This window comes from Mirounga angustirostris, unplaced genomic scaffold, assembly GCF_029215605.1.
Source record: "Mirounga angustirostris isolate CCGP_5_RB_7025 unplaced genomic scaffold, mMirAng1.0.hap1 SCAF_8, whole genome shotgun sequence".
NCBI classification, from domain to species: domain Eukaryota; kingdom Metazoa; phylum Chordata; class Mammalia; order Carnivora; family Phocidae; genus Mirounga; species Mirounga angustirostris.
The window spans coordinates 65,263,975-65,288,033 of NW_026991716.1; the positions used below are offsets into that span (position 1 = coordinate 65,263,975).

The window sequence follows — 24,059 nt, forward strand, 5'->3', positions numbered from 1 at the left end:
ATACTGAAAAAGAGCATTTAATGCCTGTATGATAGTAACTTTTCCACTTTAGTGTTCTAGTCTCTATATAAGTGGTAAGACTTTTTGTATAATCTTAAGTTTGATCCATGAGTTACAGGGGTTGGAAAACTATGGCCCATGGCCAAATTTGACCAGCTGCCTGTTTCTGTAAATAACATGTTGTTGGAACAAAGCCACACCCATTCATTTATGTCTTTTCTGTGTCAGCTTTCATGCTACAGCAACAGAGGTTAGTAGTTGTGACAGAAACTGGGCCAGCAAAGCCTAAAATCTGACACTTAAGAAGATTGTTGACTCCTGCATAAATACATTATTAAAATATTTTATACTAAGAATGAGTTAAAAAAATCGAAAGCACCATTGAATATAGTAGTCAATAACATGGGCATTAGTGTCAGATCCCAGAAGCTCTCTGACCCTTGCTTTTTTCATTTGTAAAATAATGAAGAAACAGTCCATTAGAAGTGCTTTTTAAAGTATAGTACCTAGCGGGCGCCTGGGTGGCTCAGTTGGTTAAGCGACTGCCTTCGGCAGGTCATGATCTCGGAGTCCTGGGATTGAGTCCCACATCAGGCTCCTGGCTGAGCGGGGAGCCTGCTTCTCCCTCTGACCCCCTCCCCTCTCATGCTGTTTCTCTCTCTCTCTCTCTCTCTCTCTCAAATAAATAAATAAATAAATAAATAAAATCTTTAAAAAAAATATATAGTACCTAGCAATAGTATGTATGCATATAAGGAAGGAGCACAAGAGGAAGGGAAAAAGAACATTTAAAAAATGTTGTCTGCTATGTGCAGGACCCTTCATATGCTGTGTTTCATCAAAAACAACATAATTATAATCTAAACTTCATAAAGATAATGAGGTAGGGGGTATTATCTATATTTTATGGAAGTGGAACCTGTGCAGAAGTAATACATTTACTAATGAAGTTGTAGATGTGAGAGCTGGGTTCTCCCCATGTTTGACTAACTCAGGGACTTGTGATAATTGTCCCAAATTGCCCCCAGTCACTGAACCTCACTGAGAGTCCTGATCTGTGAATAAGCTGAGTGAAATAGACAGTCTTAATGACTTTCAGGTTTAACATCCTGTGATGCTGTGCAGTCAGTAACCTCAGATGCAGCACAGTGTAGTGTTTAAGAGTGCATGCTCTTGAGCCAGAGTGTTCATCACAAGAGTATTACCTGCTTGTGTGGCCTTGGGCCAGGAACTTCACTTCTCTGTGTGTCTCAGTTTCCTAACCCATAAACTGGGGATAATAACAGTCCCTGCCTCATGTTGTATAGGGGAATAAATGAGTTAAATATTAAATGATGTCAATACTTATGTCTAGCACATAGTAATCACTGTGTTTTTAAAAACAGAAATACAGATTAATTCTAGTTTAAATGTAAAAAAGCAAAATCAGGTATGTTCTTAGTGTGCATTAAAATTTTAGTTTTTTGAGGGATTTAAAATTCTTATTTTGAAAATGTAATGAATGTTAGAATACGTCTCATTTGCTCTGTAGTACTGTTATACGAAGGGAGTATATGGGCGTTCTACGTAACAGAAAAACGTTTAGATTAAGGCCCACTTTGGAAATGTTGTTAGAAGTGATAGTTGGCATTTTCACACCTCATATTATTACCCTGTGGTAGAGCATGCAGATGTATACAGAGGATCATAAATATGATGTGATCCAGTTAGTTGAAAAGCAGTTAAACAGTCAAAGGGCAAATAGCACATATTTACATTATTTTTTTTCTTCTCAAAATTCCTTCTGTTGAAAGGAAAATGAGCAGAAAGCAGAGAAGATTGGAAAGAGGCAATGAATCAAGAAAACTAATAAACTAGGTTATTTTGGGAAGCCCAGGTGGCTCAGTCGGTTAAGTGTCTGCCTTCAGTCCTGGGGTTGAGCCCCATGTCGGGCTCCCTGCAGGGAGTCTGCTTCTCTCTCTCTCCCCCTCTGTCTCTCCCCATCTCTCGTTCTCTCTTTAATAAATCTTTTTTAAAAATAAAATAAACTAGGTTATTTTTATTTTAATAGCTCAGATTTTATTATTCTTCCATCTTTTCTGTGACCATTACTATAGATCCAAATGGTTTCTTTCTAGTTAGAATTGATCCCCCCCCCCCCCCCCCCCCCGCCGAGAGCTCAATTTTGGCATGTCCTTGCAATTTGAAAAAGCTGTGGATATTTTTATAATTATTTTATCAGAACATTTATTCTACTATAAATGTTTAGAAGACTCCTACTTACATTGAAAAGTTTTTGCATGATAGCATATGCAAAAAATGCATATTGGGACTTCCTATGTTTTTCAAATTCTGCATAACAAAAGTAAATGCTATTTTAACAACAAATTTAAAGAATGTTCAGAGTTCTTTTTTGGAAGGGGAGTGACATGAAAACCTTACATTATTTTACATTGTTTTTTGCCTTTTTAAAAACTTTTAAAATAAATGTTTTCTTATGTTAGCCTTCCATAATTACTGAAAGTGTGTAAGAAACTTCACAAAATAGAAATGTTTAAATAACATTAATGAATTATTGATGGTCAGTTTATTGAAAGCTATATAATTTAGATAATTGTGTGTATATGTGTGTAGAAACTAGAAATCAGTAGTAAGCTTATTTTCATAGAATTAAAGGTTCACTATATCTTCTAAATATTCTTGGCCCCTTGTTCTTTTTCTTTGGTAACAGCTTTATTGAAATACAGTTCATAGACCGTTCAATTCACCCATTTAAAATATACAGTTCAGTGGTTTTTAATATACTCAAAGTTGTGCAGTCATCACTACAATTAGGTTTTAGAACATTTTCATCACTTCAGCATTCACCTCTCATTCCTTCCCAAATCCCTGTTGTTAAAATAGCATTTACTTTTGTTATGCAGAATTTGAAAAACATAGGAAGTCCCAATATGCATTTTTTGCATATGCTATCATGCAAAAACTTTTCAGTATAAGTAGGAGTCTTCTAAACATTTATAGTAGAATAAATTTACTGATAAAATAATTACAAAGATATACACAGCTTTTTCAGAGTAGCTGTATTCATTTCACATTCTCATCAACAATGTATGAAGGTTCCTGTTTCTCCACATCCTCACTAACACTGTCTGTGTGATTATAGCTATCCTAGTGTGTGTTGAAGTGTTTTACCTCATTGTGGTTTTTATTTGCATTTATCTGAAGGCCCATGAAGTTGAACATTTTTTCATGTCTTTATTGACCATTTGTATCTCTTTTTTGGAGAAATGTCTATTCCTATCCTTTGCCCATTAATTGGGTTGTCTTTTTATTGTCAAGTTGTAAGAGTTTTTTTCAAACTATATTCTAGATACAGGTTCTTTATCAGATATATAATTTACAAATACTTTCTCTCAATCTGTGCCTTATCCTTTAAATTTTTGGGTCGTGTTCTTTGAAACACAAAAGCTTTTCATTTTGATGAAGTCTAATTTGTCTGATTTTTCTTTTGTTGCTTGTACTCTTGGTGCCATATCTGAGAAACCACTACTTGGTCCAAGATCATGAAGATTTGTCTGTGTATTCTTCCAAGAGTTTAATAGTTTTAGCTCATAATTTAGGTCTTTGATTCTTTTTTAGTTAATTTTTATTTATGGTGTGAAGCAGGGGTCCAACTTTATTCTTTTGCATGCAGATATCAGTCTCCAGGCCATTTGCTGAAGAAGCTGTTTTTTTTCCCAGTGAGTTAACCTGAGACCCCTTCTTCTTCTTTTTTTTTTTTTTAAGATTTTATTTATTTGACGGAGCTCCTGCATGTAAACAGTGGGGGAGGGACAGAGGCAGAGGGAGAAGCAGGTTCCCTGATCATCAAATTCCCTTGCAGAGTTTGATCACAGAATCATGGGATCATGACCTGAGCCGAAGGCAGACACTTAACCAACTGAGCCACCCAGGTGCCCCACAGCCCCTTAGTCTTAGGAATCTCATGGTCTATTTCTCCTGAGACCAGTCTATTAAATAGTTTACTAATTTGTCATGATAAACTTATTTTTTTGATAAACTTACGATTTTCGCACATTCTTTGTAGTTTTGAAATTAGTATTGAGATGAATTATTTATAAACCTTAAAACTTAAAAATATTAGTAAAATGTTTACTTTTAAAATATTAGTAGTAATAATAAAAATAATAATAGTTTACCTTTATATAGTGCTTACTACGTATAGGTACTATTTTGAGAACTTCACATATGTAACCTCATTAATCTCTTTAACAGCCTTATTAGGAAACTACAGTTATTATCCTTTAAATGGATGAAGAAACTGAAACAGAAAGAAGTGACTTGTTCAGGGTCACATGGCTAATGAGTCTTACAGCCACATCACCCGGAGGCTAAAGCATTGCAGTATAGTTTCTTTCTATATAATACTTTTTAAAACATCCTCCATAACTAGAAATCTATGGAAATGGTGTACAAGGAATAGCAGTTATCTCCTCACCCTCTTCCTCTTCCTAAGCAACACGAGCATATACATATGCATACGTGGGTGCACACAGACACACCACACACACAAACAAAACCTCATTTGTTGACAGACATCCACATTGACCTACTGAAATGCCAACATTTGAGATTAAAATTATTCCTTAAGGTTTTCAGGAGTCATGAATTTTAATGATAAGGTTCTATATTTCTCTAGAGATTTACAAGGATTATAATCTATCAGTATATGCCAGGTCATAAAAAAATGAAACAGTGACAGGTTAATATTGATGGGCTGAAGGATTATATCATGGACTGCCTCGAGTGAGGGTCTTCATTGACCTTGGCAGTATGAGTGTCTGACAAGGGTGATGAAAAAGTGAAGTGAAATTAAAAGTCACAAATAAGCCTTGTCTATTCCATTGATTTATATAAGTGAAGTATACTTCTAAGAAATGGATCTTGAAAATCTGGTTTATGTAATATCTCTTAACTTCAAATTTAAATGTATTTTCATTAGGTGGTTGTAATCTGAAGAATAAATCTACTCAGGCGTTGGAATATTGTGCTGAATTACTAGGTTTGGATCAAGATGATCTTCGTGTAAGTTTAACTACAAGAGTCATGCTAACAACAGCAGGGGGCACCAAAGGAACAGTTATAAAGTAAGTTCCTTAACTCCTTGCTCTGTAAAAATCCTGCCGTGGTTTGTCAAGGAAAAAATCTTTCTTTGAGAACACTGAGATTTAAAGTTGATCTTTATGTATGATTCATTCTTTTCATTATAATGTTCTAAAATATGTGCTTGATAGATAAGAATTCTGTGCACCTCACTGCAGTAATCTACATAAACAAATGCTGACTTCCGCAGCTCTTAAAGTTGTTCCTTACAGATATGCTGCATGGCACAGATTTGTAGTTTATAAAGTAAGAGAGGTTTACTTTTGTACAACTACAAAAAATATGAGTTGGTTATGTTAATATTTGTTTTAGGCAACAATTTTTTTCAATTTCTCAAGACTTTTTTTGAGATCGAATTCATTTTTCTAAAGTGTACAGTTTAGTATTTTTTAAGTATATTTACAAGGTTGTACAACCCATCACCATTTAGTTTCAGAAGGAAATAGATACTTTTACTGTAAAAGTGATTTTCCTTACAAATGGCATGTTCTAAAACTTAAAACTCACTTTAGTAAAACACTCAGCAAACGGAATTTCCCCTTACCTCTTGGAGTCTTCATTTAGAGGAAATTGCAAATGACAAGAAAATAAGAGCCTACCAAGATTTCTCGAATCTGTAACCAAGAATTCTAGGTTGTATTTGGGTCTCTGTACACTTTTGGCTCATTATCCTATGCTTTAGGCATTTCTGTTTTTGATACTATAAAATAAAATTGATACTCAGCCATCATTCTGAGGCACTGTAGGGTCTTCATTTGTAGGGGAAAAAGTCAGATCCTTTATCCCTTGCTAAATAAGGCAGTCAGTGAGCTCTAGTGACATATTTCAGGAAGATTTTCAACAAATTAAACCAAGAAGGATTTAAAACAGACTTTTAGCCACTCAGAAAATTTGGTAGCTCTTACATTTTGTGAAACATTAGCAAGGTATGTTTAGCCTGATTCTTTGCTAAACTGATTCTAAATTATTTTAAAGTAAACCTTAGCAAGGAGAATGTATAGTAGTGCCATACAGTTGCTTTTCCTTGGAGGTATTTCTGGGGCCCAAGGGCAGTCCAGTAAAAGCACAGATGTGTGATCTTCAGGTAGCATTTCCTTCATTTCCCCTTTGTTCTAAAGCAGTTCTTTTATGTGTTTTATGTATGGAGTACTCACAGAAGATTCACTTTAGGAAGGGGTTCTGCTGCAGGAAGAATAAGTTGGAAAACCAGTTTAGAAGGAATTCAAGTGTCAGTCTGACCTGAAAGACTTTTAAGATTACTTCCAAATTTGACATTTTTTTTCTGGTGCACCCATGGTGCCTCATACTTACCCTTATGATAGCCTTTAGCATCGCTGTTTGAAAATTCACTTTTATGGCAGTTTCTTCCATCAGACTATAATCTTCTTTAGGAAAAAGGCTGTGTGTCTGTATCTGCAACACGTAGAACTGTTGTGTAGTTACTTGTATTAAATAATAGAATTGGACAGTCCAGATTTTAAGATGTAAACATTTCTTCCTAAACAGTGTTAAACAAGGTACCATACTTTAAAGTTACCTGAATCAGGCACCTGGGTGGCTCAAATGGTTAAAGCGTCTGCCTTCGGCTCAGGTCATGATCCGAGGGTCCTGGGATTGAGCCCCACATCAGGCTCCTGGCTCAGCGGGGAGCCTGCTTCTCCCTCTCCCTCTGCCTCTCCCCCTGCTCATGCTCTCTCTCTGTGTCTCTGTGTCTCAAATGAATAAATAAAATCTTTAAAAAAAATAAAGTTATCATGAATTAAACAGTTTCTTTTGCATTTAAAGAAAGTCTTTGAAAGTCAAAAGGAAGATTATTCCTCTGAATAATTTTTTAATATATTCAGCATATACAGTAAAGCATAAATTAAGATTAAACTGTTTTTTGAGCCTAAACTTCTTTTACTCAATAAAACATTTTTATCTATTGTAGATAATTTCTTTAGTTCTTTTAGTATGCTTCTTAGCCCCATTTATCTATGCCTATTCACAGATGACCTTTTGTAGCTATTTATTTTGTTCTTCACAGCGAATGTGTTTAGATACACTTTGATCTTGGTATCTGGCTTTATTTTCACAGTTATTACTGTAAAGAATTTTCATTGGTATAGTCTTGTTTTATAGGGTACCCTTGAAAGTGGAACAAGCAAACAATGCTCGTGATGCCTTGGCAAAGACTGTCTATAGCCATCTTTTTGATCATGTGGTAAACAGAGTAAATCAGTGTTTTCCTTTTGAAACATCATCTTATTTTATTGGAGTCCTAGATATTGCTGGTTTTGGTAAGTATAGTTTTGTTTGTGAATCTGTATTTGGTATTTTTTATTCAGTTTTTCACATATATTTAAAATATAAATTCCCTTGTAATACCTTTCACTTGATGTATTTTCAGTTACATGTCCATACTTACATTTCAATTCATATGATTTAAATAGGAAGCTGATGCTTAAAAAAGGGAAAAACTCATAGATTTTGGTCACACTAAGGCTGAAATTAAAACATGTTGATTGAGGGGTGCCTGGGTGGCTTAGTCGGTTAAGTGTCCGACTCTTGATTTTGGCTCAGGTCATGCTCTCAGGATCATGAGATCAAGCCCCGCATTGGGCTCTGTACTAGGCGTGGAGCCTGCTTAAGATATTCTCTCTCTCCCCCCGTCCTGTGCTCCTCCCCCCTCCCTCAAAAAAAAAAGAAAACAAACAAACATGTTGATTGAAACCATTATTGTTAGGGGATGTCTCTATCTAAATGAATGCAACTGAATAAAGGTAAAGTTTTGAGTGCTACTAATAAAGAGGATTAAGTCATTAAAACCACTGACTGTAGTGTAGTGCTGGATACAAGTTACCTACCATATAAGCCAAACTCACTGCTCTGTGTAGAAATTCATCGTTAGTATTATGAACAGATAGCTATTTCCAGTGAATTTCCACCAAATGAAAAAATATTTATATTAAAGATATAGTACATAGTATAGTACATGGAGTACATAATACATGTATTCAAGATATTATATGTTAATTTATATTCAAGATAAATATTTGAGAACAACCACAGGGCTGTATAATCAGAAATGAAATGAATCACTGACATCTGAGTGCCATGTTGTTTTGAATGACTGTTCTGTAAAAATCTCAAAGTAAATTTGACTGTTTTTATATTGGGCTTTATCAATGTGGGTGTCCTTCTGGCTGTGTAGGAGTGGTGTTTTCCTCCTGTGTAGTTTGCTTTTGCCAAGGGGAAGAAGGTATGAGTGTTTACTTTTTGGGAGGGGTGGGTAGAGTTTTAGTTTTGATGTGATATATATTTTAAAACTTTTAATTACTACTTTTGTTCAAAGGTAGAAAAACACTCATCACTGACTTAAGATTTCAAAATCTTTATACATTCGTTTCCAAAATCTTTATACATTTATACATTCCTGGTCTGCACTAGCTTTAGTGTAACAGGCACATACACAGAATCATAACATTTTAGAGCTGCAGGGATCTTAGAGATAATGTAATACAGTCTCTTCGTTTAGAAAATGAGTTAGTAGGGCGCCTGTGTGGCTCAGTTGGTTAAGCGACTGCCTTCGGCTCAGGTCATGATCCTGGAGTCCCGGGATCGAGTCCCGCATCGGGCTCCCTGCTCGGCAGGGAGTCTGCTTCTCCCTCTGACCCTCCCCCGTCTCATGCTCTCTCTCTCTATCTCATTCTCTCTCAAATAAATAAATAAAATCTTTAAAAAAAAATGAGTTAGTATTCATAATGTTCTTTTTTTTTAAAGATTTTATTTATTTATTTATTTGAAAGAGCGAGAATGAGTATTCATAATGTTCTTTATAATTTTACAGATTACACAGGAAAGATCTAAAGCACTTGCATTTAAGCCATTTTTGTTATTTAGTTAACTTAGTTGCTATTAACACCTGTGCTTAAGAAAATTATGTTATAAGTGGCTTACATTTTGTATCTTTTACTGCATGATATTTATCTCATTTAATACACATTGTTTTTATTGACTAAAACACATATTTTCAATATCTAAATACCTGACAAAATTTGTCTTGAAATAAGAGCATTTGGGGAGTATAAAACAATTGGATGTATTTTTTTTACCTAATTTTAAATTAAGCATTGATACAATAAAATTTTATCCTAAGATAAATTTATAATATGAATTTAATCCGATGATGACTTTTGATTTTGGTTTTATGTCTACAGAGTACTTTGAACACAACAGTTTTGAACAGTTTTGCATCAACTATTGCAATGAAAAACTTCAACAATTTTTTAATGAAAGGATTCTGAAGGAGGTAATTGCCATTACAATTTAAATTTAAGAACTGCACTAAGCTATTTTAATTTCAAGGAACAGAGACATGCTGCAGTTACCCTGATTGATGGGGTATAGTGTAAGGTGGTTCAGGGGATCAAGATGCCTAGGACAGGCCCCCAGTGGCTTAGCTATTGCTCAGGCTCATCAGAAGTGTTAATTGTACATCAAAGCTTAGGAACCCAATAAAAACTCTAATAAGCACCTCAGAAGTAAACATCTATTGCTTCTTACTAGTGACTTTTGCTAGACTTGGAATTTTGCTTATTTCTTTTTCTGAGTCTGTTGCCTCTACTTCTGTCCCTGCCAAACAACTTCCTACTCTCATCCCTGACATTGGCATCTCCCAGCCTTCCTCTGTGTCTCTCTGCTTTTACCCACTCTGCTACCTGCTCACCCTTCCTTTGTGTCGCAGGAAAGCCACCAAATCAGGGGATTCGGTGTGGCCATTGGCCTGGAGTGCCTCTGGCCAGTGCTCTCTGCCAGGCTACTGTGTGCCCTGCCCAGTGTGAATGGTGTGCCTATGCTAGCTACTTACTAGTACATAGCTGTGGGCGTGGCCTGCAGTCACAGTCCCAAGCCTAGGGAAGTTACAATTCTTTCCAGAATAAGTAAGAGGAGGTTTGGATCACTTGATTTGTGATTAGGCTCACCATTCTTACCTTGTATTTGAATTCTCCAGTATTTTTCTACCAGTACCTTTGGCTTTCCCTCCTTTCTGAGCTATTTGAAATATGTTTTACTGAATGTAGATAGTAGAGTTACAGGGAACTCAGAAATGATCTAGTTCAGCCTTTTATTTTACAAATGAAGAAACTGATTACCAGAGCAGTTTACTGACTATTGCAGGTCTGAACCCACCTTCCAGCTGCTGGCCCACAACCGTATTCTCCTCATGTTAGTACTGCTGTTTTCCAAGTTCTGTTTTCCACTGTATCTGGACTTGAAATGTGAAATATTCTTTTCTTTTCCCATTCCATTAATCTTTTCCCACATTTTTATTTTATTTTTGTTTTTATGGGTTTCCCAGCACTTTCCCTTTTAGACTTTTTACTTATATACTATAGTTTAAGCCAATTCTGGCATAAACGAACAGGTAGACCAAATACTTATCAATTAAGATATTTAGTCTGAAAATGTTTTATCCAGAAACATTAATTCTTCCATTACTGTTTTAAATTGTACATGTGTGCTTCTCACTTAACATGCCCTGATTCTTTCCTTCTACGCCAGCCCAGCAAGCTTTATCTAGAAACATGACAAGGAGACAGTATCTTGATATGTTTATTTTTATAAGAGTTCTTTAAAATAAATGTTTGGATTTCAAATTCAGATTGGGTCTTAAATGGACACTGACTTCTAAAATGATAGAAATCTTTTCTAGTATATCTTGTGGGAGGAAATATTTAAACATTTGGGGGAAAAAGATAAAAATACATGCCAACCTAAGCTCATTGCATTGCTCACCCATCTTTGATAAAATCCTTTTTTTTTTTTTCTTTAAGGAGGTACCAGACTTACATCTAGGAACTCAACTTTAATTTGTAAATTATTTTTCCAAATTACATTTACTTTTTCCGGTGTTATATTCCTTGTATGTATCACTGTGTAGCTACTAGAGCCCATTTGCAATTAATTGCTGTTTCTTTGATTTTAGTGCCTGTCTGTACATGTTAAAAATCTCTCCTGTCTTTGGACAACGATTTAGGACTATTGAGAATATAGAAGAGAGAAATTTCATGTCAAAGGGAGCTAGTTTGTTTAGCTGTTCTTTAAACTTTTAAAAATTATCACAGCAAGTTCTTACGTTCTTCTGTGTATTCCAGGGGTTGGTATACTATGGCCTTTGGGACAGATCCAGCAGGCTGCCTATTTATGCAAATGAAGTTTTATTGGAACACGGCCCTGCTTCTTTATTTACTGTTACCATGGCCGCTTTTGTGCTGCAGTGGCTTAATTGAGTAGTTTTTGACAAAGACAATATGGCCCACAGCTGAAAATATTTACTATCTGTCCCTTTACAGAAAAAGGTTGCTGACTGCTGGTCTATTCTTCTAATAAGTTTGACTTTAAAATTGAAAAAGATATTTCAAAGCCCTGGCCTTTCCTTGAGTTTGAACAGATCTCCATATGTGTTTGTAGTTGCTCTGCGTATTTCAAGAAAAGTATGCTTATCTGTAGGCGGGAATATTTCCACATATGTAAATCATATGTTGGCCATAATTTCTGACTTTACATTGCTTTAGGGGCAGGGATTTTTCTTCCCTAATGTTTTGTAAGTGTCCTTAGCCCCTGAAGTAGTTGGTATGAGCCTTTGTACTCTGAACTAATTAATAAAAGTTATGATCAGAAGTGGCACAAAAAAAGCCACTTCATATCATACAGTATTTCCATATCTATGATTATGATTATTTCATTTTAGGAACAAGAACTCTATCAAAAAGAAGGTCTAGGTGTTAATGAAGTACATTATGTGGATAATCAGGACTGTATAGGTATGTGTTTTTTATCCCACTTTTGGGAAATATGGGAAGATATAGTACATGCTTTTACTAGTAATTTTTCTGTGCTCCATGATTGATACTACTGGTTATGGGACTTGAAACTGTGGTATTGGAGAGAAGTTTTACTTCTCTAGTACTGCCAGGGAGTTTTTTTTTTCCTAGGAAGGCATCAAATTCAGCTGTGTTGAAAGTGTTCCTAAAATTTCTTCTATTTACTATGATGTTAAACAGCCAACATGTGAGTAAGTTAAGACAGGAACTAAATTGCTCAAAGTAAAGGAATAAATTATCCCGCCTGGGGAAGCCCATACGTTAGCCAGGCTCCAGGTGAGGTTTTTCAGTGTTTGGCTCTGCTCTTCTGCAGTTCCCTTATTTCTGTTCTCTGCATTGGCAACACCCTCTGACCGGTTGCAAGTTAGCTTCACAAGTTTCATGTGTTATATCCAGATAATGCTGTGCAGCCAGGAGAACGGGGTCTCTGTTTTTATCAGTGAGGAAACCTTTCCCTGTCACCCTCCAGCTTAGTGCTCAATCTTCCTTTTCTTTCCTACCTCATCACGAAAATCAACTGTTGGGAAGACTTTGTTTTGAAAACTCCATTTGACAATTGAGTCAGTAACTCATGTGCTAGATTTGGAGAAGATTTATAATAATAATAATAATAATAATAATAATAATCATGATGATGATGCTTTACATTGGTACAACTTTCAGAAGCATTTTAAGTCCTAGCTGGCTCACTGAGCATTTCCTTTACACATCAGCCTTTCTTAGATCTCTGTGCCTTTGATTTTGTGATTTGGTATCTTGGCTGGAACTCCTCCCCTTCTGTTTATCTTGCAGCCCACTTTCATATCCTTTATATCTATCAAAATACTCATTTATAGCTTAATTCAGCTGCCCCTCCCATCATCACCAATTGTCTAAAAAGCATCATTCTCTGAACAGTGCAGTTAGAATTTTGATTTCTCTTCATATGTCCTATAGCTTTTAGAGTCTGTCCCATTTAATAGTTTTTATATACTGTTTTTAAGCACTTTATATTTTATAGTTATTTTGTACAAGCAGGAAATTCAAACAACATGAATGGAAGGAGCATAAAAATGTGCTGTTACTGAAGTTTTGCTGGAAAACATTTGAATCAGTATTGAAAAGTAGTTTTAAAAGCTCTGCATGCAAAAACTTCTGTAGTTTTACTTCATTTTGAATGTATGTATCATATGGAGAAGAGGGATTTTTGGTTCTTTAGCCTTTCTCATCCAAGCTTGCAAATAGAATGGTTATTACATTAATCATATGTATATGGCATTGTTTTTCTAAAATCTGTATTAAATAGTTTCCCCTGCTATCTGAAAGTAGAGCATTTTTATGAAACCTTTCATAAGCCAAAATGGTGTAAATCAGAGGAGCAATTACCATTTTGTAAGTGCGAAAATTCTCTTTGGATTTCTTTTAGTTAGTGAAAACAGGTATTAATGTAGGTCTTTTGTAAAAGCAAAGTGACATAAAGCAATATTTTCCATAGTGGAAGAAACCTGTATATGATGTTACTTTCTGATAAATTGCCAGATTTGAAATAAAATACCTGCTTTCTCTAGCCTGTGAGGATACTTATATAATCATCCGTTATATTGCTTCTGACTGGTCCTTTAAATTTGTGATTAGTAAATTGTTCACATATCTTTAAAATGTTTTTACCCTATCATATTTTGATGTTTTTGGAATAGATTTAATTGAAGCAAAATTAGTGGGGATATTGGATATTTTAGATGAAGAAAATCGCCTTCCCCAGCCAGGTGATCAACACTTTACATCTGCAGTTCACCAGAAGCACAAAGAACATTTCCGACTCACTGTGAGTTTACCATTCCAACATTGAGACTCTGTGGTGGAAAGAGAAACCTTTAGAAAGATGTACTAGATGTTGCATATTAAATAATTAGAAAAAAAGTTATGTGGGGCTGAGAGCAACTATAATTTATCCAGCACAGCATCTTCTGTAGGTAGGCACTTAATTTATACATGTATATTTTGGATGATGATGATCTATCTAATGAAGGCCCTTTTTAGCTGGATGGAAAGTGCATTTTATCTATCTAAAATGTACAAAATGGTTTGCCTGCTGTTTTTATGTTCTTCCTTTTAGCAAAGTGGCTACCAGTTGTTTTTTTCCCTATCATGTGACCTTGATCATGTTCCAGGGGTTAGAATCTAGAATCATAAGCAGCCACCAGTCTGCACATTTGTAAGACCAGTAATAAAGTTCATGGCTTAGAGTCTGACTGGAGCAAGCAATCCATATGAGATAATGGGTAGCCAGTTTATTTTGATGTTCTTTCCTAGGGAGTTTTGAATGGAAAATATACTCAGAGAGGGGCATAGAAACTGAAGCAGTAGAAGAATTAGCTGAAGGGAAAAACAGACACAGAGCTGTAGAAATAAATGAGAAGTTCACTTGTTTTTTTCTTCCCTTTTTTAAAGATTTTATTTATTTTAGAGAGAGTGAGCGCAGGGGGAGGGTCAGAGAGGGGGGGAGAGAGAATCTCAAGCAGACTCTGTGCTGAGCACGGAGGCTGACATGGGGCTTAAGCTCATGACCCTGAGATCATGACCCGAGCCTAAACCAAGAGTCAGCCGCTTAACCGACTGAGCCAACCAGGCGCCCCAAGAAGTGCACTTCTGAAAGGGCTAGAAGACCTAGTTCCCTGAACTGCTGTTTGGTCATAGAGCTGTGCTTGAATCTTTGCAGCAGTGAATAGTAGGGCTCTTCTGCATGAGGCTGGCCTCTGTGGCTGTCGAGGTTCACCTTGTTCACCTAATTCTCTTTATCTTTACAACTCAGCCATCATTACTTTAGGTAATACAAGGACAAGCTCCATCCTTGTGCCCAACAAGAACTGATTAGCACAGAGAAATATGGATGTTATTTTGATCCAGGAAGATAGGTGCTGCCTTATCTTACAGAGGACAACAAAGAAAGAAAGGCAGGAAAAGAAAGAGAAGCTGCTTATAGTGACAAATGCCTCCCATTCTGTTTATTGTTTTGAGATTGTAATCTAGTATAACAGACAGGGCTTTGATGGATTCAGGAGCTGAAGTCAATGAAGACAGGTATTCTTGTTTCCATACATCATTAACTAAATCAAGAACATGTTAGGTAAATAGGTTGAAGGCATTTACTTGAAAAGCCAATGTAATTCTGGTAACCTTCTCTAGAGACTGAATCTAACAACCGCCTGTCCCACTGACTTGGGAGTTCTTCTGTATCCTTAAATATTTCTTATAATAGGGAACCTGTTTCTCTTCAGTGGAGATAGAAATAAAACAATATGTATCTTCAACAAAACTTTTGCTGTGATTGAAGATGTATATCCAGTCCTATTTATTCACTGTTCACTGGTCTTTGTTATGACCAGCCTGATACATGGTTACCTTTAACAAGAGTACTGAATGCTGGTCAACAGAATTGTGACCAGGGTCTCAGAAACCCCCGAGTTATATAGTACATATAACTACAGGGACAGCAAGCTAAAACATCAAGAATGGACTTTGGCTGCTATCTCAAAAGAGAACAAGAGCAAGATAGTAAATTCTAATTTTTATGAACATTACTTTTTTTGTATTTCTTTGGAAATTAAAAAAATCATCATCTGTTGAACACTTAGTATGTGCTAGTCACTGATCTAAGGGTTTTACTTAAATTATTTTATTTAATCCTCATAATCTCTGAGGTGGATCCTGTTTATATTCCCATGCTAGAGATGAGGAGACATACATAGAGAGGTTAAGTGACTGGTCATGTGTAGCATAGTAAGGAAGTGGTGGATTTGGGAATCAGGCCAGGTGTTTTGACTCCAGGGCCCTCACTCTGACTCATGCTGGTGTATCACCTCACAGAGAAGAGGCTCTGTGGTCTCCTGGCTCTCTCACCTAGAAAAAGCCTGGTAAGGCTCTCAAAGTCTTAGCTTTTTCATTTTTAAATGAGATTGTCTTTCTTATCCTTAGGTTATTTTGAGGGTCAGATGTATACTTTTATGTGAAGGCATTTTGGAAACTTTTAAATATGAGATACTATAATTGATAGTATAAACCTAAAATGATTCAGTGTCCTTCAAATAGATTCAGGCTCATTGTATAAACATGTTAGGATGTTATAGCTATAAAAGTGGGAAAGGTCCTGTACTGATTTCAGATGTATTTTAGAACAATGCTTCTTAACCTTGGCTGTACCTAGGAATCACCTGATATAAATGGTATGGGGTTTAGGAGGTTTAAAAGTTCTCCACGTAGGGCGCCTGGGTGGCTCAGTTGGTTAAGCGACTGCCTTCGGCTCAGGTCATGATCCTGGAGTCCCAGGATCGAGTCCCACATTGGGCTTCCTGCTCAACAGGGAGTCTGCTTCTCCCTCTGACCCTCCCCCCTCTCATGAGCTCTCTCTCTCTCAAATAAATAAATAAAATCTTTAAAAAAAAAAAAAGTTCTCCAGGTAATTTGCCAATCAAAGTCAAGAACCACTACTTTAGACATAGTTAACTTTATAAAGTGCCTGCTGCTTTGCATACTTACAGTGTTGTTTGTTTTTGTCTTAGTCCTTTTTTCTTTTCTAAGATATTATAACCACATACTTGCTAGATTTCATTGGTAGTTCAAACCTTATTAGATGTTTCAAAGGCAGTATAATTGTGTAAAGTGTGAAAATTTCCTTTATAATTTTAAGTATTTCACATCCCAGATGTTTTCTAAAGGAAATTATGTAATGTTTTTGATACTTTAATAACTGATGTATGTACTCTTTTCAGATACCCAGAAAATCCAAGTTGGCAATTCATAGGAACATCAGAGATGATGAAGGCTTCATTATCAGGCATTTCGCAGGGGCAGTGTGCTATGAAACAGTGAGTATGACTTTTACCAAGAGAAAACCATTTGGAGTTGAAGCTGCACTGTATGGAATGTTAACCTCTAACCACGTCTGGTTACTTCAATTTAAATTTAATAAAGTTTAAAATTTAGTTCCTCAGTCCACTGGCCACACTTCATGTGCTCCGTGTCTACATTGGTGGTGACTGTGTTGGACAGTGCAGATATAGAACAGTTCTGTCATCTTGGAAAATTCTATTGAACACAGCCATATCAAGGGATATTACCATAGGATGGACTGAACCATTCCTGTTGCTTTATTTTTCAGACCCAATTTGTGGAAAAAAATAATGATGCTTTACATATGTCTCTTGAATCCTTAATATGTGAATCCAGGGATAAATTTATACGAGAATTATTTGAATCATCCACAAATAACAACAGAGATACTAAACAAAAAGCAGGAAAACTTAGCTTCATCAGTGTGGGAAACAAATTTAAGGTATTTGTGTTAAATTTATTATTTGGATATTTGTTTTTACTGCATTTAAAGTAAAATATATTGTTTTATACTTTACAGAGGATAATGTAGATCACTGTCAAAAATCCCATGAGTGAAATGCAAGAGCAGACCCTGCATTGTTGATATTTGCATACAAAATAACATAAAATAGGTGTAGTGATTGAACATACAGAAATTCTTACATTTTTATGAATCTGTTCTTTCTTGTTGCTTAACATATCTGATTCATACCTGCTTCTCCTAATGTTCTGGCTTCTGCCTATTGTTTGGTGACCTTCAAACCTTCTCTTTCCCATGTGTTTTCTGTTTCCTTCCTCATTCAACAGTTTTGTTTTAGCTGGAGTAGTCCAGCTCGGGATGGCTAGAGAGGACTAGTTGAGTTGAGAGGAAAAGCAGAGACAGCCAGGGGCTTCAGGTAAATGATCACCTTCGTGGACTCTTATTGATAGAATGGCTGCCATGTTAAAAAGAGCCCGTCTCAAGTTAATGATTCAGTTTTTAATTTATTTTCAATGTGTTTTCTTTCACTGTGCTTTATGGGTGTACGTATTACACTAAAATTTGATTAAAGCTTTAATAACTTTGTAAAAGATAAGTGCTTTGTGTGACAAACCCTTCAAACTGCTTATTTAACATTGAAGAACATGTTGCTTGTTTTATTAATTTTGGATCAGAAATTTATTCTTTGAAGTCTGACAAGGAATTGTCACATGATGTGTCTTAGAAATGGAACACTACTAATTGGTTCAAATTGATGAGTATTTAGCATAGAAAAAGATAATTTAAAAACTTTTGTATAAGTTTAATGAATAAAAATTATAATAAATAGAACAGACATCAAATTAATTTCTCTTTTATACATTTCTACAAAATACTGTTCTTGTATTTACAAGAAAATTCTGCATTTGCCTTTCATTATGTGTATTTTAAATATTAAAAAATGATGTAATTAGAAACTGTTTAAGCATGAGAGTACTATAATAATAACAGTGTAAGCCTCCTGAAATCCCTTGTAGATTGAAATGGGCTCTAAATAACTAACTTGATAAAATCATGTTAAAGCTAGATTTTTTAAAAAGTAAATATAAATATAAAAGAAAGCATATATTACTTTTCAGGTAATTGAATAAAAAGTCTTTAACTTTGTTATAAGTTATATATTCATTAATTATGAGTTCCTAAATCTCTTGAGCAATATTTTTTCATCTTATTTTGATACTCTGAAATTCCTCAGTAGACATATGATAGCAGATTAGTTTAAAATAGTATATTAGCCTAAATGAAGTGGCTATTACTGTTTTCATACTGTAGTATTATAGTAGTATTGCTGGTAAGAACATACTTGAAATTTTAGACAATATAAATAAAAACAAAAACATTCTTAAAATTCTTTGAATTAAAGTATTATGTTGAGACTTGAAATGCCTAAATATTGCTTATGAGCAATAGGATATATTTTGCATATTAAACTGCTAAAACCTATAATTGAGTGATATTATTAATAATAAAATTTCAAAAATGTGTTTATGAGGTACTTTGAAATGAAGTATTAATAATTCTATTTTTTAATTTAAATTCAATTAGCCAACATATAGTACATCATTAGTTTCAAATGTAGTGTTCAGTAATCCATCAGTTGTGTATAACACCCAGTTTTCATTACATCACGTGTCCTCCTTAATGCCCATCACCCAATTACCCCATCCCCCTACCCACCTCCCCTCTAGCAACCCTCAGTTTGTTTCCTATAGTTAAAAGTCTCTCATGGTTTTTCTCCCTCTCTGATACTTCCATTCAGTTTTCCCTCCCTTCCCCTACAGTCCTCTGCCCTGTTTCTTATATTCCACATATGAATGAAACCATATGGTATTTGTCTTAGTATTAATAATTCTTAATTTAAAATATAGTAGAATAGCTTGTTAAATTCAAGTTATGTAAAGCAATAAAACAAAAGAGGCTAACATTTACAGTAAGACTTCAGTTATCCATCATTTCTGAGAACCAGAAGTTCTCTACTGAAAAGTAACATTTTCAGATTTTTGAAACATAACCCTTTTACTGTTAGTGTTTTAGAAAAATAATCCTTTTTGATGGAAATCTTACTCTATTATGTACATAAATGTGTGCTTTAAAATAAAAATAAAATACAAATAAAGCGTGAGTTTCATAAAACTTTATCTTTATACCTTACGGTCATTGACTGCTTCCTTGGTAATTGACATTCTTCCCTCTTCTCTCAAGTTTATTTTTGCTGCGTCTACTCTTATCTCCATTTTTTTGGAGAACGCTTTGCTTAGTTTATGGATTAAGAGGCATGGATGTTGTGACAGTTTTCTTTTTAAATTAGTGGCTCTTGTACTTGCTTTTCAGTTATTTGGTGATCCAGATTGATAAAAGTTGTCAGAACTCAGTCAACCAGATAAGTGGGGTATGACTGTATTTTTTTTAATCCAGTGGGAAATTCACTCCATTTTTATAACTTAACCCTCTGATACCTGAAGTATACTGTAGTATCATGGGTAAGAGAATGAACTTTATTAGGCCTGTGTTGGAATTTTGGCTTTACCATTACCAGTTCCGTGATCTTAGTCAAGTAATTTATCTCCCTGGACCTTAATGCTTTTACCTGAAAAATGAGTCTAATAATACATCCTTAATTAGAATTGTGCAGATTAAACATGATAATGCTTGTGAAAAGCTTCAAAGCAGTGCCTGACTCATCGAAAGCATTCAGTACAATCTACCTGGTATTATTATTAAATATAGCTATGCTTGATCCAGTATGTTAATTAAAGAATCAACATCTTAATTTATCTTTTTGTGAGTAGTATAATAAGCATCTTAGTATAAAATTGATATAAGAATTTTACATAATTTACTTTGCAAAGAAATAAAGTAAAACACGATTTTAATGTATTATTAAACCAGAGTAAATTATTATCACTTAATATTGTTATAAACAGGAAAATATAGTAACCTGTAGTGTTTATTGTCAAGTTGTTTTTGAGAAAATTGTTCAAGCTTTTAAAAATAATTGGAATATGAAATTTTTTAAAATAACAATGAGGGTTTCTGCAGCTAGGCAGGACAATTTAATTTATGATAAGTGTTATATAAAACATTTCCAATACATACCATTAATGTGTATTTTAAGTATGTCTTCATTCTTCAGTGGAATGTGACAGAAACTGCACCCAGCTTGCTACATATTCAAGTACTGCTCTGTTAATCTCTTATGGAATGCATCCGCAGTATTTTCATTTACTTCCTTTGTTGCCTGTACACTTTCTGCTCATCCATCCCATCTGCAAGTGTGCATGTATTATATTTTAGCATTGCTAATATTTAATCTTTTAATTGTATAAGTTCTGTATAAGTCATATAAGTTATTGTCCTTAGCATTATATTAGCCACATATTTTGCATGTTACTGTCAAATAATTTATGTATCAGTTGTTAAATTGTACCGTGTTGTATGTTGATGTTATTGCATGTTATTTTTTGCTAATGTTGGAGAGCTAATATTAACTTAATAACATTGTGTACTTTTGCTTTTTGAAATAATAAAGTGATTTGCTTTCTTCTACAGACACAATTAAATCTGCTTCTGGATAAACTTCGAAGTACTGTGAGTACACTTAGGAAAAATCCAGGGTTTTTAAATGGTCCTCTTAAATTATTAGTAATTACTCAAATAAGCACAGTAAACCTGGAATAATTAGAAATTAAATTTTTTAAAGATTTTATTTATTTTTATTTGAGAGACAGCGAGCGAGAAGGAGAGAGAGCACGAGCCAGGGGAGGGGCAGAGAAGCAGATTCCCCAGTTGAGCAGGGAGCCCGACATGGGACTTGATCCCAGGACTCCAGGATCATGACCTGAGCCAAAGGCAGAGGCTCAACCAACTGAGCCATCCAGGTGCCACTAGAAATTAATTTTAAACTGAATTCCCTCATACTAAAAAATCAGTCTTTAAGAAAATTACATTTTGGAAAGCCAGGTATTTATTCTGTTGCTGCTGTTATTGCTTAACTTATTGTTAGACTGGCTTTTGGGACCATTAAGAGATTCTTGCACATATCCTCATTGTCTGCAACTATTTATCTTTTAAGAACCAAACATCTTTAAAAACCAAATCTGATGAGGAGGGTGTTTTAGTTTTGTCTCCCAAATATAGTGCTACTATAAAATGAGGAGAGTACTTTTGTGATTTATAAGAAGAAGGTATTTCTAAAAAGTGTTCTGAAAGTGTTTGCAATGAGCATCATTGTTGAAATAACTGTTCAGTTTTCTAAGGGGACTACTTTGAAAAGAAACAGTAATTTGGATGTTGAGTGTATTTGCTTTAATACCCAACAGTTTCATTGTGTACCTATCCATAGTCTTTCTGTCTCATTCAACATAATCTGATAACTGATTCCAAATGAATGCCTTTAAAAACTTTTAAAAATACTGTTCAACAAATAGAACTTTAAAATGTGCAGTGATGCAGCTTCAGGACTTACTGTATATTTTTGAAGTAGAATGATGAAAAAGGGGGAGTTTTTTTCCCCCACTTTGGCGTAAATTTGAAGAGGCATAATTTTATTTATTTCTCTTGTATAGGACAGTTTTCTTATCACAGAAGTATGGCACATAAATACACTTAAATGTAGAATAAAATCACCTATATATCGGCCTGCAAAATGTATTGTTTAAATATGTTAAAATATTTTATGATGAAAGACTTTTCTTTTTACAATAACACAGTTTTTGGCACTCAAATCTAAAATGTAGTATTTTTCTTTTTTTTTAAAGTTATATTTATTTTAGAGAGAGAGAGCATGAGCGGGAGGGGCAGAGGGGAAGGGAGAGAGAATCCCAAGCAGACTCCATGCTAAGCGTGGAGCCTGACGCGGGGCTTAATCCCACGACCCCAAGATCACGAACTGAGCCGAAACCAAGAGTTGTCAGATGCCCAACCGACTGTGCCACCCAGGCACCCAGTATTTTTCTAATATTAGTACATAATGCAGAAATTTATTCCAAGCTTGAAATTTTAAAAGTATCTAATTGAGTTTTAAATTATTTAGTGATTATTTTAAAAGAGGTTCAAATATTAATGATAACATGTCTGGAAGTTACTGGTATTCATAGAAATAGAAAAGCAAGAATTCTCTGTGTATTATCTTTAAAAAGTACCTTTATTTTCCTAGGGTGCAAGCTTTATTCGTTGTATCAAACCTAATTTAAAGATGACAAGCCACCACTTTGAAGGTGCCCAAATTTTGTCTCAACTTCAGTGTTCAGGTATTTTCATATTTTTATAATTTATATACATGTGTGTTGGGAGTCTTTGCTCAAATACACTTTAATATGTAGTGTTTTCAAACTCAGTTATCTTGTTTTTAAGTGCAATGATTTTTACTTTTGATTTAAGAAAAGCATGGTTAACAAATTATTTGAGCAATATTGGGGTATAGTTTATTGTGAAATAAAACAATTATTTTACAGCATTGAAGTAAAATTTATAAAAACTCTTTAACTGCAAACCTAGATCTCCCTTAAGTAGGTTGCTTTCCGACGGCCTTCTCAGTCTGGCAGCAGTTCATTTCTTATGCCCCACGTAGCTGGGGCAGGAGGTAGGTTTTGGTGTCCTTGCTCTCACTCCACCACTTATAAAAAAATGAAAACACAATGCCCTTGGCTGCTGCAGAACTTCTGTGCATTTGGTTAAACTACTGCCCTCCATCTCTCACCTGCCACATTCTAACTTTGCTCAGTCACTGAAGTCTTAGGCACCAGACACTGTTTTCCTGTACTGCATGCATGTCCATCTGCCGTCCTTACCATGCTACCCCTACTTTCTCCCAAGGCTTCAGTCCTCTCCTTGCCTTTTGATTCATCTCAGGCTTGTGATACTTCCTTAAACTGCCTTGTCTTTCTCACTCCTTATATTGTTCCTCTCAAGGTCAGATTTATTATAAAGCTAGGGTCACTTAAGTTTCAGGGTCCTTCATTTAGATTGGCTCCTTTGAAAGCCCTGCACCTGCTTTTGTAATTTTATACTTTTTTTCTTAAATTACAATTATATAAACTTCAGGCACACCCACCCAGCTCTGCTCAAATCCCTGAGTCTCTGCCAACAGACAGCCTCACTTCTTTACTGGAAGATGGAAAGCTTCACCCATGTGCTCCCACACACTGCCGTCTACCTGCATTATCTTCCCTCCTATGAAGAGGGTCGAAGTGCCTCTTTTCTTAGTTGAGATTATAGTTCTTTGGAATCATCCCTCCTACCTTCTCAGGAATCTTCAATATCGATTATGTGTATTGAACCATTCCCTCTGAGGTGGTCTCTCATTACCATTTAAACATGTGGAGACCTTATCTTAATTCCCCTGACCCACATTCCCTTCCAGCTTCTTCCTTATACCTCACCTCACTTTGTGTTCTCTAGTTTTTCCCTTTCAGCCAAGAATAGTCTATTCTTGCTTTCTCGGTTTCCTGCCTTCCACTCACTCTTTAACCCAAGAGAATTCAGCTTCCACCTTGATCAGTCCAACAAAATAATTCTTGGTAAGGTCACCCATGATTTCCCTGATTCTAAATCAGATGTTCATTTTGCAGTTCTTATCTTAGTGGATGTCACAGCAACATTTGACTCGACCAGTCCCCCCTCACGTATCCTTTCTTGGCTCCTGAATCAGCTCATCTCCCTGCTTTTCTCTTTAATTCTCT

The 24,059-nt window shown here is 35.2% G+C and overlaps 1 protein-coding gene across 3 annotated transcripts in view; it reads left to right on the top strand.

Moving 5' to 3' along the window:
* MYO6 (myosin VI) overlaps window positions 1-24,059 on the top strand; it is a 142,920-nt gene that overhangs the window by 88,805 nt on the left and 30,056 nt on the right. For 2 of the 3 annotated variants that reach the window (XM_045867115.2, XM_045867118.3), the window contains exons 12-20: window positions 4,982-5,126; window positions 7,264-7,421; window positions 9,342-9,433; window positions 11,876-11,948; window positions 13,685-13,812; window positions 16,757-16,852; window positions 17,146-17,319; window positions 20,929-20,967; window positions 22,535-22,628. In XM_045867115.2, the coding sequence (XP_045723071.1) occupies window positions 4,982-5,126; window positions 7,264-7,421; window positions 9,342-9,433; window positions 11,876-11,948; window positions 13,685-13,812; window positions 16,757-16,852; window positions 17,146-17,319; window positions 20,929-20,967; window positions 22,535-22,628 (999 nt within the window). Of the gene's footprint in view, window positions 1-4,981; window positions 5,127-7,263; window positions 7,422-9,341; window positions 9,434-11,875; window positions 11,949-13,684; window positions 13,813-16,756; window positions 16,853-17,145; window positions 17,320-17,666; window positions 17,756-20,928; window positions 20,968-22,534; window positions 22,629-24,059 lie in introns of those variants that run through there. The other variant, XR_008505330.2, reaches the window with a different exon arrangement.